At 43.3% G+C, this 19,332-nt stretch overlaps 1 protein-coding gene across 6 annotated transcripts in view; it reads right to left on the reverse strand.

Annotated features, from left to right (window-relative positions):
* The window catches only part of TUBGCP2 (tubulin gamma complex associated protein 2), a 35,609-nt gene that overhangs the window by 5,668 nt on the left and 10,609 nt on the right, over positions 1-19,332 (reverse strand). For 5 of the 6 annotated variants that reach the window (XM_040606618.1, XM_040606621.1, XM_040606619.1 and 2 more), the window contains exons 7-17: positions 18,728-18,927; positions 16,518-16,707; positions 15,457-15,602; positions 14,636-14,816; positions 11,952-12,132; positions 11,122-11,294; positions 9,591-9,719; positions 7,694-7,814; positions 3,021-3,164; positions 2,337-2,465; positions 1,332-1,495 (exon numbers count right to left, since the gene is read on the reverse strand). In XM_040606618.1, the coding sequence (XP_040462552.1) occupies positions 1,332-1,495; positions 2,337-2,465; positions 3,021-3,164; positions 7,694-7,814; positions 9,591-9,719; positions 11,122-11,294; positions 11,952-12,132; positions 14,636-14,816; positions 15,457-15,602; positions 16,518-16,707; positions 18,728-18,927 (1,758 nt within the window). The other variant, XM_040606622.1, reaches the window with a different exon arrangement.

Raw genomic sequence — 19,332 nt, forward strand, 5'->3', positions numbered from 1 at the left:
ACAAGCACTTAAAAAAGCATTGGTGTTGAAATATTTTATATTCATGAAAATACAAACCTCTTTAAATTATGCCTATATGCTATATGTATCTTGCCTCTTCAATGGAAAAAGTCAGTCATTGTAAAAATCAATTGTTTTTTCTATGTGCCTAACAGTCTGCAAACAAAATTTCTAAAATGTCACTCTTTGCCAGGTGTGAGGCGGCTGGTGCCCAGCAGCTCTTACACGACTTCCATCAAGGTGACCCTTTGAATTAAAGAGATGTCAACTCCTGACTCTCGCTTGCCTTCTTATTCTGTTGTTATATGCATGCCTCAGCTGAACATTTCCAGTCTGCAGGCTGCTGGGTTTCACGGGTGCTTAACTCTTGAAAAACATACTCCAGACACAAACACTAAAAGCTGCTCCCAGCAGCAAACTCCATATTGCAGTTATTTCAGTTTTGTTCCTAAAATGCTGGTAGCAGAATCAGAGTGAGAAACACTCTGCTTGCACAGCACGTGCTCAACTCAGGGTAGTGCTCCTAGAGCATTATCTGTGGTTCTTCAAAGCTAGAACTACCAGGGCAGGTCCCACCATCTTACACCAATTTATAACACAGATCTTAAAAATTCCGGCAACACTAATATGTGTGACTTACAGCAAAAAAACCCAAAACAAAACAAACAAAAAACCATTAATAATTCCAAAGGTGGCCTTGTGCATCTCACTTTATTGAAAAAGAAACACAGAGGTCATAAACCTAGCAGAAAAACCTAGATCATCTCCTCTCTCCCCCCTGCCCCCTTTTCCCCCTCCCTCTCTCTCTCCTCTCCTCTCCTCTTTCCCCTCTCCCTCCCTGCAACACAACTTGTGCACATGACTTTTAGGTATTACTGAGGGAATTTCAATTTCTAAGAAGCTAGTAAGTATGGGTGAGGCCACAATAAAAACATATTAAGAGATGCTTATTTAAATAAATACAAAGATGTGAACTTAAAACTAAAAAGCCACTTTCAGTCAATCCCTTGCATTGGTTTTCTCACCTTAGGAATACTTATACTGTACTCAGGAGCCAGCTTGTTCACTGTCTACACAGTGACACAATCCCCAAGAAAACTAACACTTGCATTACATTTAAAACATTAACAGACAAATCCTACATAATTCAAAGGAATGTGTTTTGGGTATCTTTTAAAACCTTGGGTTAGGATGCAAAGCAGTATTTCTTGTGATTTCAGTGTTTTCATTGATGGGTCAGACATTCACAGTTATAATCAGCACTTATTCTTCCTGAGCTGAATTTGGGAACCACAGGAGGGGAAGTTACAGAGAGAAAACTACTGGCTCACCTGTAGATGATGTTGAGCATGCTGTGCTCACAGTCATTGGTGCTGTAAACACTCAGTTTGTCCAACAGGTCCAGCAGATGTGTTGAAAAATTACTGTCAAACTTGTTGATTGTTGCTTCAAAGCCAGATGTCAGGTGGAGACTGTCGGCATGCTCTGCTAAAAGCTATCAAGCAAAGGCATAGTGACCCCATATGTTTGGTGATTTGCACTTGCCAAAGAGATGCAATTATTCCTTCCCTATTTCCTAACCTGCTCAAAAATACTGCCATAAAACTTCAGTGCTCGGCCACTAAAATATATCTTTCACAACAGTTGCAAAGACCTCAATAGTTAAAACCCTTGCTACACCCATCTGGGAGAACTCCACAGTAGACCCCAGTAGAGTTATCCTCAAATATACAGTGTCATTATTTATTTTCAAGCAGGAGGAAAAGCCAGTAAGCAGAAAGTGAGCATTGCCTGATACAGGCTGTAACGTCTGAAGCAGTCTGCTTTCCTTGCAGTGTGATGGACCATACCAGCCCATACCAGCCGTGTGCCAGAGAGGGGCCTTCAGTGGGACAGGAGGCAGCCTGCTAGCTGCAGAGAATGCCAAACAAACTGCTTAGCATGTGTGCATCTAGATAGAGAGATACGGACAAGACAAATACCCCAGATATGAAAGTAATGGGCTGCAAAGAGTCACACCCGAGTTGCAGAAAGCCTGTATGCAGGCACCCACCGCACAGCTGAGCACAGCTGAAAATACAACTAAGGACTTAAAAACAAGTGCAGGGACTGTTGTGGGAGAGAGGGTCTTCAAAGCAGACTCTGAGAACACCATCAGCACTCCACATTGTCCTCAAAACTGCCCACAATTCCACAAAGGTTCTGCTTTTGGGGCCAGAGGTGCTGTAGGAACTAGGAAGGTCTACCTGCAAGAGGTAGGACATCCACCCTGACCAGACTGTGACCCAGGCAGCATTCACAGAGGAAAGGGCCCATCTATTCACCCCATGTCCCACCTTGTTAGTCAGCTTCTTCTTTGCAATCTCTTGAGCACGCTCCTCCTCTGTTGGCGGGCCCAGCATTGTGCCATGCTCTAAGGTGAGCCGGTCCATCTCACTATCCAGCTTCATGCTCTGGGTGAACCTCTTGGAAGGGCAGAGCATTGAGGAAATGGTTAGATCCCATTTTTTCAACTGTGACAAAGCATGAGGCTGACTCAGTTCTGCTAGCCCTGCAGCCAGCTAACTAAACCCAAAGGAAGGTGTGGGTTTTTTAAAGCTATGGGCTCCCTGAAATGCTGGCTAGATTGTGCCCGCGGAGAACTGTCTCCATGGGTCCAATCACCAGTCCTTGCTTGACCCTCAAAAGCATTCTAAAAACTACAGAGCCCTACAACTTACACCTCAAATTCTGCTGCAGGACTGGCTGAAGAGAGGTAATTCAGTTCATATGAACCTGATTCCAATGCTGAAAAAGAAGAGCATAGAGAATGTTGTGGAGGGAGAAGCCACAGAAACCTTTTGGGAAAAAGGATGAGGGTCTGAGCAGTCAAGCTTTGTAGACTGCTGGCAGAAGGAATAGAGGCTTTTCTACATGCATCGAGGACAAGAGGAGCTGAACGGAAAAAAGGGACTGTCATAGTTGGCTGGCACCCAAAGCAGCTGGCAGTGGCATGGTCAATATGGGGAAGCTGTACATACCTGCATGCAGTTTGTGAACATGACACAGACAGACATCAGCTTGGAGAAGATCTTCAGCAGCTCCGGGTTAGTTAGCATGCAGTCCTTCAAGCAGTTATCCAGGAAGCTTGTGTGGTGGCTCAGGACATCATCAATATTAGATGCCTGGGACAGGACAGTACAATAATGAAAACCAAACCAGGACCGCTGTTGCTGCACCAGACCAAAACTCTAACCTGACATCCTGCTTCTGACAGTGACCTCTCAGACATGCTCTGGGGCATGTTGAGATAATTCTCATGCACTTTTCAGCTTTGAGAAACATCTTGAGATGGAGACTGTATTTGCCCTACTGCATTCAACAGCTCTTCACAGGCTTTTTATCCTTAATTTGTCACATCACCTTTTCAACCAAATTATGATTTCTTTAATCACCCAAATGCTCCACTGGAAAGGAGGCTCAGGATGGAGTTATCTGCTTTATGAACATGCACTTCCTTTGCTTTTAAATCTGCTTGTCATGCCCATTCCCACCTTCACAATCTCAGTAAAGTCAGCTACAGTAAGTGGAAAAGAGAGAAACAAATCAAAGAACCTTAAGCATTAGTAAGTTTACAAGGCTAAAAATGCACACACTATTCAGAAACGTGTTTAGGAGCACAATAAGGAACTGGGACACGCAGTGTTGCAAGGATTCTGTAAGATTTTTGTCCAGCTCTGCTACTTCAATGGGCTGTTTCAGTCTGAAATTTTAAATGATAGATTAAACCCTGTCTCTCATTCTGTACAATTATGTGATGTGCTGAAGCTGAGAAAATTCAAGGTTAGGAAAGAATCATAGGACTAAAATTTCCAAGGTATCCACACTGCTCCATCAGGATAAATGCCCAGAAAACCCCCAAACCCATAACCTTTTAAACAACTAGTACACAATACAGATAAATGCTACCCTCTAATGCAACAAAGATGCTAGCTGTGTTGATGAAGACAATGACGTTGTGAAGAAGAAGATACTACTTATATCTTTAGGAAGAAAGCACCTTAACTTCAAGTGGAAATGCACGAAAGGTCTGACAAATAAAAAACTGCATAAGGCATGACATGAGACCAGTGAGGATCATCCCTTTCCCTCCTAAGATGCAAACTAAGGGGAAAAACTACCCCAGTCTACAGGCTATGGAGGCTAAAAAGCCAGTTCTGCATTCTCTGTTTGGAAATACATGATGCTTTTATTTCAGTCAAGGAAGATTTTTACCCAGTAGCTGGGGATACGTCATCCCTAGCGAGCAGCTCTTTTAAAGGACTGCGTAACAAAGTGGTTGCTGAAACAGCTTCTTTAGCTGGCAGTGCTGAGATGTTGACTCACAGGTGCCCGTATCACTTTTCCTGCCCAGGCACTGGCAGAGATCATGCTCCACCTCCCAGAGATTTAAAAGCCTGGAAGGACGCTGGTGAGGATGGGAGGCAAACATGCATTTAGATTACGTCTCAAAGACTTTGCTAACTTGTAAAAAAAATCTTCAAGTGATGACTTGTGTACACATTCACATCACGGGCATCTTTGAGTCATTACTACTGCACTATTACTTGGAAAAGTCCTTTATGTACAGAGGTATGGTAGAAATGCTCTACAAAACACTGCAGCAGCCCTCAAGGTTTCAGAAATTAAGAAGTGTGTGGTGAAGGCATGGACAGATCTCCTTCTTGCCATACAGCCATGGAAACACCTTTCCCCGGTGTCAGCAAAGTCACTTTATACCTACTGTCTCAACATTTCTGGCAGGCTGAAGGGGCTCACAGGTGTTCCATAGCAAGGGAAAAATTCTGCCCACCTGGACTGTCAAAAGGTTTGGTCTATAGATGTTTTTTGGGAATGGGCTCTCTGAGAAACAGTGTAAACTTGCAAATTCCTTTTTGGAACTGAAATAAAAATGCTTCAATACCACTATATCTCTGAAGAAGCACAGAAACTCAGTGGCTGAGAGCCAAAGTAGAGACGGATCTTCAGACAGTCTTTGCAAAAGCCTAGAGTCAGGAGATTGTCTTTTCTGAACAAGGGATGCCATCACTACAGACCACATGTCTACTGCCTTTAACAGTCCCTTCTAGGACATCTGGAATCAGAAGAGGCTGAAAGGAAGTGCTACTAGAAATCAGTATGAAAGAACTTGAGACAGAATAACTTGTTCAAGTGCCTCAATGCAAATAAACTGAGCATTATATTTTGTAAACCTAAACTTACAACAAAATTAAGAACCAAGTATCTTCTCTCAGATCATTCAGGGGCTTAACATATAACCTCTTTTTGTTCAGAAGTTCTTGCCAAGAATGCTCACATTCTTAGACCTGATTGCCAAGAATGCTTGCAAGAGATGCTCACATTCCTAGACCTGATACCTCCTGTGAATTCTCCACGAAAAAGGATGACAGGGCACCAAAAAATACTGGTTAGCTGTCCCCAGAACAACACTCCAGTATACAGTAGAAACTAAGACAGGGTCATTTGATGCTGAAGATTCACAAGGCTCATCAGAGAGCTGCCAAGAGAGCTTAATGCAGATTGCAGAAGAAGCGTTGGGCTGTTTGGTACATCAGATAAACGTTTTTCATGGTGTAAGAGGAAAAAGAGTTCCAACTCAGAAGCATGTGATCACAGGATGACTATGAGAGGGAACAATAATAAGGTGATGTACAACTGCCTCCTATTTCCTCACAGTAGCTGGGCACCCTAACACCAGGCCCAACACAGCAGCACCACAGCCGGTAAGGAAGCTGAGAAGGACCATGAAGAATGCAGTATCCTTTCGTATAAGGAAAATTATTACAGACATTGCAAAGGTTATGCTGCAAAATAAGCAAGCTTGAGGAATGGATCACCGATCATCTGCTCCAATCAAACACAAGTTCACTGGCACAGCCCTTGCCTGTGCCGAGTGCCATATGCCAAGACAACCATCATACAAAGCTCAGGGAAAGCACTTCCTAAGGGCCTTCTCAAGTTGTCTCCTGGCATGGAGGAGATGGCAGCAGGTCAGACTCCCTTCTTTGGCAAAGCCCTCCAGTACTACTCCACCAAGCTTTGTACCCTTGAGCACTTCCACAGGGTTTCATGACATACCGCAGCCCACGCAATGCATCCCTGCAGCTTCATGCTATGAAAACAGCTACAACACAGCCCTCCAGAGACTGCTGCGACACTTGAAACTGCAAGAACAAAAATGATTGTATGTCAGGACCACATGGGACCCAGCGGTGACATTGGCTATGTAATGTGGAGCAGACAGCCTATGTCTCTGCCCTTGTTTTAGGCAGCAGTACAGAAGTAACCTAAGATACCATCTCTGATCTCTTTTTCTTCCCATAAAGACTTGTTGGTAAGCCAGAAACCAGTAAAAGCCAGGCGTGTCCACTGGTGCTGAGAGGTAAGGCAACCAGTGCCCTGCCCTGGCTCCAGCACACATTGCTGAAGAACAAAGAAGCTATGGGTTGGGCCCAGGCTGATGGCAAGGAAGACAATGTGTATTTGCAGCATTGCTGTGGCTTTCACTAGACCCTCCAATGCTTGAGCATCATCCTGCACTTGTCTAATGAACTCCCACAGTAACTCTGTATGCCCCAAAGTCTAGATCTTTACCACACTCAAGTAAAAAAGGAAGCGAGAGAAGAGTTTGCTCTAGACAGACTGAGAATAGCCCTTGATCTGTTGGTGACAGATCTTCTCCTCTGTTGCTGAGGATGGAACCAACAAATCTGACATGAATGAAACCAGATATGAGAAGACCTTTACAGGCTTCTTGACCAGCCTGTTCTGAAAGGTAAAGTGCCAATGACTTCTCATTCTTGGTTTAAAACAGGCAGGTGGGACATCACCTGAGAATGTGTTTCTCTCCGAAACAATAAAGACATCTCATATGCTCATCAGGAGATAAAAACTGGTTCTTGCAGTTTTTCCTAGGGCGAACAGTTAACTTCTGTAGAACTCACTGGCTTGGATTAGTGAACCAGAAACACTCTGTAACACACCTGGAAAATCCCACAGCTCAGAACACTACATTTTTGTGAAAGGAATCAAAACGATGCCAGGCATACTTTGTCCAGATACCCACTTGGTCAGGCATATAAACCAGTGGGAAGTGAGCTTAGCCTCTCCCAGACACCGCTGGAGTGGAAAAGTTCTCCAGACTTACCTACCTGCAGTGAGAATGCATATGTATCCACCTGAATAAGGAAGGCCCTGTTTTATAACAGATGGTCCTAACATGCCAGTCCTTGGCAGCTTCATGGAAGAGAAAGTACAGACTTCACTTTTAAGGGCACTGTAAGTCAGCCAAGGAATCAACTGAAGATGTCTGGACCAGTTTATGACCTTTGCACCCTGCATCTTTCTTCCCTTCCCATAGTTTTCTTCTATGTACAGCAATGTTCAGCAGAACACCACCTTTATGTAGCAGAGTGCACAGTATGAGCTGGGCATAGGAGGACGCAACAGAGGAAGGGGATATAGGGCTAATAAAGCAGAAAGGTGATGTGGAACAGCAGCACTCCCTGCAGTGTGATTACAACAACAGTTCCCAGATACTTAAGTGCCTCCAAGAAAATAGATACCTGCAGTAACTGAAATTAGGCATTTTTTCCCTATATTAAATTTGTTAACAAGACTTCCATTCCAACTTCTCTCATGCGAACACACTCACCAACTTCAGGTTCTTCTCAAGAATGTGCCACGTTGGCTCCATCACTTCAAACATCATGTAATACTGGATATTCTGTACAAAATTCAGCATCCGCTGCCGCAGTGTGAAAGCACCAGCAAACCTAGAGGAGAAAGCACACCCACACAACTTAGAGCTAGCAAATGCCACGGAGAACTATCACCAGGCTTGCACAGTCAAGCAGAGCTAAATATTTCTGCCCTAGCAAATTCACTGCTGCAGTATGAGGGAGATTATAAAGTTAATGCAAACCATCTCTGCTCATTTTCCACATATTCAGATGGCTTTCGCTCAATTACTACAGTCAAGTTTTGAACCTGTTGTAGAATGGACAACTGCTTTGAATATTTGCTTATATTAAACTGAAAATTTAGTATTAAATATTAAAGCAATTTTACTATTGTAAATATAGTGAGGCATGCACAGGTTAGCAGGGCAAAATTCAACATGACAAATGGTTCATATTTCTTTCCAACCTTACTTGTTAAATGAAGGCTTAAAAATATTCTATGCCTTGCATCAATATGTTGAAGGGATCCAAATACTTAATCAGATCACCTGCTACCTAGGGTATTTAATGCACCCGCACCTAAAAATAGAATGGTGGGACTACAGAGAGGTTCCTTTCAGTGTTAATTTAGGCAGGCTCTGTGGTGGCAAACCAAGAACTGACTTCGGCAAACCAGGACAGGTCGCCAGAGAGGTAGGGGATACCTACCCTAGGAGTTTTCAACCATGGCTGCCCTATCTCCCGCCAATCACAGTCATCCTGTGAGCTGGAGGTTGGACTAGAGACCCTCACAGGTCTTTGCTGCTAATACCTCTACAAATACAGGAGAACCAGAACTACAGTCATGTTGCTGAGGTTAGTGCTGAGGCAGTCAAGATCACCTTGTGACAAGAAAGTGCCACTGGCAAGGCAGAAGGTACCACCTTGCAATGCTGGGGTCTGGCTCACACTCCAAACAGGTGCCTCCAGCACCTGGAGTGGAGATCCAAAGATCAAATCTACCCTCACAGATGGAAAGGATGGAATGGTTTTCTGGGAAAGCAGCCCACCGATTTTACCTTGTTCGATCTTTATCACATCAAAACCTCAAACATTAGCCAAGCTGTGTGAAGGTTGCGAGTCCTTCCTAGTGGTCTGGCCAGAAAAGAATGGTGTTTTCCACAGCATTCTCCTGGAGAAAATGGCTGCCCATGGCATGGACAGGTGTGCTCTGCACTGGGTAAAAAGCTGGTTGAATGGCTGAACCCAAAGAGTGGTAGTAAATGGAGTTACATCCAGCCGGCGGCCAGTCACAAGCGGTGTTCCCCAGGGCTCAGTACTGGGCCAGTTCTGTTTAATATCTTTACTGACAGTCTGGACAAGGGGATTGAGTACACCCTCGGTAAGTTTGCAGATGACACCAAGTCAGGCAGGAGTGTTGGTCTGCTTGAGGGCAGGAAGGCTCTGCAGAGGGCTGGGCTGGACCGATGGGCCAAGGCCAACTGTATAAGGTTCAACAAAGGTCTTGCACTTGGGTCACAACAACCCCTCGCAACACTACAGGCTTGGGGCAGAGCGGCTGGGAAGCTGCCTGGCAGAAAGGACCTGGGGGTGCTGGTTGATGGCTGGCTGAACATCTGAGCCAGCAGTGTGCCCAGGTGGCCAAAACTTCACACCAACAAGGAGAAATGAGCCAAGCAGTACGGAGATTATTGAGCAGACACTTCCTATCGAAACACAAAATGTTACATTTCAACCTCTCTCAGCCTGTAAGAAATTTGTAAGGATCTTTCTCAAATCAAAGTGATCTGATCCATGTCACAACATATCTAACTAGCAAGAAGGAAACCCAACACTTCACATGTGATCCAGCAGAAAAAAAGACCATACCACTTAGCTGAATGCAGGGAGAATTGCTTGGCTGTCTTACTGCTGATCCAAACGTTGCACAACTGTCTTTCCACATGTTTGCAATAGAACATGTGTCTGAAAAGCATCTGGTATCTTGTCAGTGCTTTCCTGGAAAAAAAGGAGAAATCCATCCAGATTAAGCCCTGTTCTGATTGACAGACTAAGCTGTGAAGGCTGAGGCTGCCCAAAGGCAAAGAGACTTTACACAATATGTTCTTTACGCCTTCAGACGCACACAGATCTGCACTGAAACAATTTGAACCAAAGGAAAAAAAAAAAAAAAATCACACTTGTAACCATCCCAAAGAATTTCTCTCCAAGGAGTTCCTCCTCCGTACTTCCTGCCAGCAGGTACATCACCAGCGTCCTTCTTCAATTCCCTTGAGCTATCCGCAGACAGGTCACTCATGCAGGTGCTGGGATAGAAGGCTGAAAGCCTGTGGTCATGTAACCACTGCACTAAAACTGCTATGATCACCAAAACAATTCACTAGGATCCTCCAAAAAGATAAGAGCAAGCTGTAACCAAGATATAGGCAGCATTACCCTGCCAGTGATGCACTGTCAGAAGCAGATGGGGATGCTTATTTATAGCTTCAGGGACTGGAATCAGGTCTGCATTCAGACACTTCAGCGTAGGTGTCTACAGAGCTCCAGTCGATACAGTTCGTGAATCCTTACCAAATAGTATTTTTACTTCCATAGCTACCATTGGAGCTAATACGCTCAATTTGAAAGAAAGAGACATAATTTCAAAAACATCATGTCATTAGACAAGTCCCACTGTGTCAACTGATTTTTTAAAGAGGAAATTAAGGGACAAACTAATTGTCAGCATTTAACAATTTAACATCTTTCAACATGTTCATGTAACACTGCTTGTCCTATTTGCCCTGACTTAACAGCAGCAGGTCTGCCAGACTTTCTCCAGGGAAACAGGAGGCAAATCCCTGCAGAAAAAATGAACCATTCAGTTCCTCGTAAGTCAATTAAATGCAAAATAGCTTGCTATAGCAATTCTAGCAACAGCCCGTATCCTTCTAGTTTGCAACCAGGGACACCAGAAAGTGCCTTTTTTTCTGCTCTCCATGTTTGAGAAGTGTTTGATTCTTACATGGCAACCCTCTCGGTGAGGGCTCATATTCACAGGGGAGACACTTCAGAAAACCATGGACAAATGAATACTGGGTGAGCAGTCACAAGTAAAGCCACAGACCAGGCTGAGAAAGCATCCTTTGATCTATGTCTTCCCACCATTTGAAATGAAAGTTTGACTTGCCAAGCGTGCCTTAGACAGTCTAGTGGGGTTCTACTGAAGAGACAATCCATATTCCATAGTCTACAAGTGGAACACGCACAGATCAACAATCCCAAAGTGTTCCTTACTAGTCAGCAACATATAATGTCACTTTAAAGATACAGGTTTTCCAGTATCTTGCTGTGTGGAAACATGCTTCAACCCAGTGCAAAAGCTTCTACCTTTTTTTCCTTCAGTGGATTGATACCTTACCTGTTTATAATAAGGGACAGAGGCCACTTAACAATGTAGTCAAAGGAAAATGCTTCCAGACCACTGAGAGTAAGCTCTGTGGGATCTGCGCTGATAATGGCCTTTTCCTGTTTCGTTTCTATGGCCAATACTCTCAAAAGCTGCGTAATGAGGTCATGGGGCATCAAGTCAATCTATAAAGGAAGAGCAGGAAAAAAATGAAGCCACAGGATACTCACAACTACTGTGTAGCAACAGATACGTGGCAGAAGTGCAAACTATCAGTTGTTCACAAGTCATCAGACCAACCTAGGAAACAACAGTGAACGGTATGATCTGGAATGGGGCAGCAGACACCAGAGCAGCGTCACTGCAGCATACAGCGTGCTACACTGCTGATCATTCTCCCTTTCCCTCACCCTCTGTAAGACCTATTCAGATCTCACGCTCCCCAGGCACAGCCTCTGTGCTGCTTCACATTTGTAAAATACACAATCAATAATAGGCAGGACTTCTAATCAAGTATTTTCTTGCACTCTGAAGTGAGCAACCAAGCTGAGAATAAGTATGAGGGCACACTGCTGCTTCCACTTCATCCTCAGGCCACCCAAAAGCACATTCTCTGTGTTCAGACGCCAGCAAGAAAATGCAGCTCTTTGTCCAGGGTGGGTACTTCCAGTTGCTAATCTGGATGAAAGAGGATTTAACCCAGAGAAGATCTACAGAAGGACAGCCATCAATTCTCTTCTCCTTCACTGTACATTCAGCAGGTTCTTACAGGCACAATCTTCCCAAATCATGGTAGGCCTTCTGCTCAAATTCAATTATGTTCTGCTTACACACATTCTTACCTTTAAATCGTCCTTGAAAGGATCTGTGTTGGCTGTGCTCATTCGCAGAGCTAATTCAAGCAGAGCCTCTAGTCTTGTAGTTATGATGTCATCCACAGGTTTCTTAAGTTCCTCTTCTGTGAGATCCATGAAGTGAACAAAAAAGTCCCCTTGATCCATCAGGAAATAGTGTTTTATAGATCTGCTCATGAAAATGAAGGGACAATTGATTAAGATTTTTAAAGCCCAAATTAATCCATATTAAACCTGAAAGAACAAAAGCAATCAATTCAGCCAGCCTACTGTGTTTGATCACAAAATGTTTCTCTTCACAGAGAACACACAGCCATAAATACCCAATCTGGAGACTAGTCTTTTATGCATCTCCCCTGCTCCCTACCACCTCAGTCAGGATGCTTTTGTGCTGTCAGATCAGGGCTGCTGCTGTTCTTGTTACCTTGAAAAATGCAGCTTAGGAAAAAAAATCCAACACGCATGGACTACATTGCTGGGCAAAGGCTCATACTGCTAGCCTGTACAACACCCCAACCTCCACAGCGTGCAGATCCATCCAAGAGACAGTTGCCAATTCAGAGCAGAATCTTGGAGTCCTTTGAATGAACAAGTATCTGTGCTGATTTTTAAAGTACTCCAGGTACTTGCATTGATTTCTGCTCAGTAGGATACATAAAACTTTAATTGGCACCAGGGAGAGCTAATTGCAGTGGGCCAGCAGCTTGGAAACAGCTCAGAGAAGAGTATGAGGATTAACTTAACGCCTGGCTAAAGATCACACATGATAACTGCAGCTGTCAGAGCAAAAATATGACCAGTCTGTGGTTGCAGGCTCCTGATCACTGTCAATTTGGGATTGTACTCAGCCCCTCTGTTTCCCTGACTGTCATTACTCTTTTGAACCAAGAAAACTCCCCCAGTCACGAGGAAGTCATGACAGCATCAGAGGTTAACTGGGAACACAACAAGTAGGGGAGTGAGATACTTACTGCTAACACACCCCAGAGCAAAAACCCAAATAAAAACCTGAGCTAAAGCTGGCAACAATGCCACTTCAAGCAGGAAGTTGAACTAGAGATCTGCCAAGGTTGTTAGTCCCTTCCAACCAACATTTCTGGGATGGTGGAAATAGTCAGTACTCCCACTTAACTGAGGAGAGATGGTTATCTTGAAACCCTGGGGACCTGTGACAAAGTGCACACACGGGCTGGAAGCTCAGTAGCTTCCTCCTCAGCCAGCTGCCCCTGCACTTGCACCCCAACAGATTACATATACACAGGACAGGTGCTGAATTATGTAGCAGAGAGTCTGTTTCAAAGATGAGAAAGTTATAGACATCAACCCCAGCTAGAAGGGCGGAGCAACACCTTAATCTGAAACTACACTGATAGATGGACCCAACAGATGACATGTGCCACCAGAACTTTGGAAGCCTGTGTCTTTTGAACAGCCCTATTAAGCAAAGAAGGCTTGGAAAGGATGACATCATTAGCAACGCTAGGAAGAATCTCCTTAACAACAACTGGCAGGCTTCAGACAGCTCTCAACATTTCACGAAACAAAGCATGTTCTCTGGTGGTTTTCACAGGGCAGGAAGGCATGTATCAATTTCAAAGGAGAGAAACATGGATCTTCAGGTCTTCCCACAACCTCTCTCATCCACAGCTGTAGTGTTCCCAGGTCTGCAGCAGACACCTCTGTTGCAGTTACAACTTTTCTGGACCTAGTAAAGAGCAGGCCCAAAGCAATCCCACCCCCATTCACTTCAGTTGCCATTATTGCTCCAGCTTATGTCTCCTAATGGGCAGCTGCTTCTGCAAGTCACTTGGCAGGTTTGTTGCATGAAGCTCAGACCACTTTCTTTCACAATGTCACTGGTTTGAAGCAAACCCTCTGGTATCACATCTCAGATCAATTACAAATCATCTTACAACCAGCTATCAACAGCAATTTCCTACCTATTTGTTGCTGTCCTGTTTCCTGGATAGTTAAGATTCCTGTTTTTATTCTTTTCTGAAGATAGTAATAAACTAAAAGCTTGATTCACACAAGGAAGCTGGAGTTTGCATGCTAGAATGCACTTGTATTTGCCACCAGCTGAATGTGTTACGAGAATCAAAACATATGTTATTAAAATGAACTTTAAAAAAGGACATTGTTGAGAAAAACCTGTACTGCAACTTGGGGCTAATACACTTACTCTATTCCAGCTACCTATGTTTGCATGAATGATAACCATGGCATATATTTGGTGAGATGCTTATTATCAATTTAATTCTTATAAACATCAAACTTGTCTTGATCATACCAGATATTATTAACTCCTTTCACAGGTGGGAGTGACAGGCAGCTGTAAGACAAGCCATGAGAGAGGTGGAGATGTCCACACATGAGGGTGCATTTTAGGACCAGGCTAGACAAAGCAATGACTGCCCTGACCTACTTTTGGCAACAGCCTTCCAAGGAAGTTAGACTAGAAAACCCCAGACATCCTTCCCATCCAGTATTTCCATGATTTTACACTTTTTTTTTTTTCTTCAGAAAAAAACCCAAATCTTATTTTTTCAGGTCAATCTTGCTAATAGAAAGAATACATTAATAATATCCCAGGAAAAGAGAGCTGACTTCAAAAACTTATGTTCACTATCAATATAACCTATCTAACATGCATTTAGTAGAATAAATCAAACCTTAGGTGAGCCACCAGCTCCTTCTCCTCCATTAGGAAGTCCAGAAGAACTTTGCTAGCGTAGTTATAAGCTTTTTCTATTTGTTCCACATATGCTCGCTCTTTTAAAGTATAAATGACCTCTTTAGCCACAGGGCAGGTAACATCACGTCCACATTCTCGCACAACATTTAAATATTTACCTAGAAGCAAAAAGAAAAAACGACACACAATCATACCTACTGTACATCCAGCAGGGAAACAAGATATGCTGTGAAACGTTTACACTGATTTCTACTGAAAGCTGGGAAGGATTCAGACACCATTCAAAAGACAATACAGGATTTTAAACTAGGCATCTAGCGTGACATTTAAGGAGAGATATAGAAATGGTTTTGTTTCCCAGTGGTGGCAAAACATCTCTGTAGACAGCCAGAAGCTTTGAAGATCAGATGCTGCGCTTCAGAAGTAGCTTCTGGAAGATCTGTACTTATGGAAGAGAACAATGGTAGCCATCAAGTTGCATGCTTCATTTAAACATCCAAATTAAAACTCAGCCTGTTCAAACCTCAGTTGTCTAGCTCCATCTAGCTAGGTGCTAGAAAACTGTACCGATAAAACAGCAGTAAGACAGACAGCTCCCCTTGCTGCTGGACTCCTTCCCACGCGTTCTTTTATTTATAGGATTTGGGGTTCTTTTAAAATCGTGTTCTTCTATTCCTCTGAGAAGTTCAGTTGTACAACCGCATAAATTGGCAAAGCACAATGACATTTATCTTTACCCAGCGAATGGTAACGCTTGCCTCAAGATTCCTCTTACATCAAAAGCATATCTCTACTTACCTGTGCTTAGTATTTTGTCAGCCATTTTCTGCAAGAACGAGGGAATTTGTTGCTGAACAACAGTATATCTTTGATCCCAATACTTGTCATTATAGTCCTCCTGAATCTTCTCCTTCTGCAGCTCATGTTCTTCCACCATAAACTCACTGAACAGTTAAAGCAGATTTTTAGAAGCAGGAAGTGGTACAATGAGGATTACTTTTTTTGACCTGTAAACTGGTAATACGATCTATCAGAGATAAGGTCTCATGAAAACACATTCCAATCAAGAACTGAAATCAGTCTGTATTTGTACTAAGGGGAGCATTATGCAGAGTGTTTCTGCTGATCTGCAATCAATTATGACGGAAACAGAATTTTATAGGGTTTGCAAACCAAGTCTAAACATTACTTGGTTGTCAGTGTAGAGGTGAGGAAGCTGGCCTTTGTCTGCCTTCTTCACCATCAGGAAGGCATTAATTTTAGCTATTTTAACTCAAGTTTCACCCCCTTTAAGATTCTGAGAAAGTGGGAAACATAACGCTGCATAAAATATTAAACACAGCAAAACACTTCAAATGACTCTACAAAAGCCAAGAAACTTCAGAAAGTGTTGTTAGCTCATATCAGATTAGCATATTAGTGGATTACATTTAACATAGATTCACTGAATTACACTCGTGCCCCGTGAGAAGAGGGCTCACACCTGTTGTGAAGAGGAAGAGGATGTGAGAGAATACTTTAAAGGGGACAGGCACGGAGAGTTGGAATTTGAGTGGACTGCATATTTGAACTGTTGTGCTATTGACTTTTGCACATGATTTCCTTGAATTTGGAAAAATAAAGCAAGTGAGAGTGTGTCTGACTCTGTAACCACTGAATCAAATAACAAATGTAGTTAAACACATTCCAGCATCTCCTCTTCCTTGCAATACTGCCTCAACTGCTGCCAGGTCCAGGTTTCTAGGTTACACAGACTCTAGAGAACAGAGGGATAGGTGCACTAACAAAGTAGAAGCCAAAGACCCAAACAGTATTTCTTAACTTTTGCATTTAATTTTCATTCCTTAACTGTTCTTTACCTGTACGGATCATTAATGATGCCTCGATATATCCACTTTTCCAGAATTTCAAAATAAGGCACGCTGGCTGCCTTGGTTAAATACAGGCACAGCTCCTGGGCCTGGCTGTCCCCCGTGTAATTGAAAGTCTTGTCATGGAGCAAGCTCAGGGTTGATCCTCCCATACACTCACCTTTATCCACAGAAGTAGCTAAAATTTAAAAAATACAGATATAAGACACAAAGCTGACACAGATTAATTGCACAAGCTGTGCTGTTAAATGTAACAAAGTTAGCAGTCGATTAGCTGACAACACTAAGTCACAGATCTCTCTGTCAGATGTAGAGCCCTGCTGAAGATGTAAGGCCATTCCACCACACAACCAAAAGCTTACATCCTGAAACATCCTGAAATGAAAACCCAAATGATCAACAATCTAAAAAAGCAATAACCAAATTCCAGGTGGTAATGCAAGAAACACACCCCTCAGCGACTTGCTTGAGAAACCTCCGATCTCACAAGCCCTTCTGTTCCCAACTGTAACACTGAGGTAGCCACGCATACAGCTCAAACACCAGGATTTAGGCTGGTTGATAGTGAAATTTGTACTTTGCCTTCACAAAAAGGATATAGCAACAAAGAAATACAGTACTGCTGTGAGTTTTGGATCAAAGCAAACCTCAATATATTTGGCTAATTGCTGTGCTCTGAAAAACTGAAAATTTCAGGTAATGTGAATACCAAGAGGGATCATCCAACTCCAGATTGTAAGCAGAACAGATATTTATGTCCAGATAAATTATCTGAGCTGAGTAGAGAGAAATGCACAAGTATTCTCATGTCAAATAATTTAACCAAAATTACTGAGGCAACTGCATCTGTGACCAACAACAACATGCAACAGCACAGGCTGGGACTGGCTAGCTGAGGAGCAGCACGGCAGAGAACAGTCATGGAGTCCTGGTGGACTGTGGATATGTGGCTAGCTGAAAAAGTTCACATAGACCTAGTCCAGCTGGCTGGACAAAAATGCACATCGCTCTCAGCTTATCTGAAGTAAAGCAAAAATACACCGTCTTTGGCTGTTCTTGTTACACAATAACAGGAAGATTTCGGTGGGAAAAGAATGTTGCAGGTGGGAACAGATAACGACAGAAGAGAAACTAGGGGCGGGCTTGGTATTTAGGCAACTAACCAATAATGAGCTTAACTTTTGTAATATGTATGAGCTAATTATAACAAGGCATAAAAGGTGACTGTAAGGGACAATAAACGAAGTCTGCTGATCACTCATATTGAGTGACTGTGTCTTCCCTCCGTCGCGACAGTAGACAACCAGCTGATCGTGGATTGGCAGCATGTCCTTGCAGCAATGAAAGCCAACTGCACCCAGGGCTGCACTGCCAGTGATTATTCCCCTCTGCCCGGCGCTGGTGAGGCCACACCTGAAACACTGCATTCAGTTTGGGCTCCACAAGTATGAATGACAAAACGAAGAGTTCAGCAGAGGTTAATAAAATGGTCGGGAGCTGGTGCCCAGGGTATATACAAGGAGAGTCTCAGAGAGCTGGGTTAGCCAAGAGAAGATGAAGCTGGGAATTGCTGAACATCATTCCTTCACTCTCCAGCAGATAGCTCTAGAGGAGATGGTATGAGATCCCTCTTTGAGGAGCACAGTGACAATACCAAAAGTTACAAGAAGGGCAATTCTAGCTGGAAATGAGGAAAAAATGTTCACAAAAAGGGTGGTGAAGCCATGGGAAAGGGCCCAGAATGGTGGGGAATCTCCATTCCTGAGGATTGTCCAGACTCACCTGGACATGGTCCTGAGCAACCTGCTATAGCTGTAAGCAACGGGTTGCACAAGAAACTTCCAGGGGTTCCTTCTGGTTGAATTGGTTTGTGGATATACATCCACAGTTGGAGAGGCATTTGGAACGAAGCTGAGTAGAGTCAGCAGTGGTGGAAACAACTGATGCGAAAGGCATGGACTGTGAGGGTAAAAGGCATGGACATGCCTCATGACAGCTCTGAAGGGTAGATTTAATGCTACAGTCCACCACTCTCAAAAAAGAACAGTGCTCTGACAAATACAATTCCCCTTGGTTTTCTTCTTTAATATAACATCAAATCAAAATGACACACGTCCTGCCTGTATTACTACTCTGTACAGTTCTCAGAAGTTTTCATGCACCTGTCAAAATGTAATGACTGTATTTTTAAAATTTACCAAGTGAAGCAAGAATCTCCAGGGTCCTCATTGTGGGCTGGATATAAAACCAGAGTTTCTGCAGTGACAGAAGTCCCTGTCTCTGAAGATGTTCTAGCTGGGTAATTAGTATCATGTATTCCTTGATTAGAGTCCGCATAGCAGCAGCCAGAGCATGATTTACCTGTCCATACTCGAAGGAAGACTTCTCCTCTATAAACCTGTAAAAAGCAAAATGGAAACTCTCAGGCAACACACCTTCTACCATTTTCAGGAATTTTATCTCTGGGACACTGTACAAGCACATGAGTAGATCATCTGTCAGAAAGCACATCAGTCTTCAGCTGGAGTTTCAGGTTCCGCATTTGCTCTGTGTCCCCCTGCCTATTTCCCATCATCACATTTCTATGTATGGAAAGCTGTGGGAAGACATCTCCTCTCCAATTGCAGGGAAACTAGAATTACTTGCAAAACCACTATGTAAAAAGCCAGAGTCAGGATTTTCAAGGTGATTGTCTTTGCATAAGCAACAGATTAAAGGACAGGAACAGATCTCAAAAGGAAGCAATGTGCATCCAGACACATGGGGAAAGCACTGTTGTTAGCTTCTGACACCATGTGCCACA

The sequence above is a fragment of the Falco naumanni genome, chromosome 9 (assembly GCF_017639655.2).
Source record: "Falco naumanni isolate bFalNau1 chromosome 9, bFalNau1.pat, whole genome shotgun sequence".
Taxonomy (NCBI): domain Eukaryota; kingdom Metazoa; phylum Chordata; class Aves; order Falconiformes; family Falconidae; genus Falco; species Falco naumanni.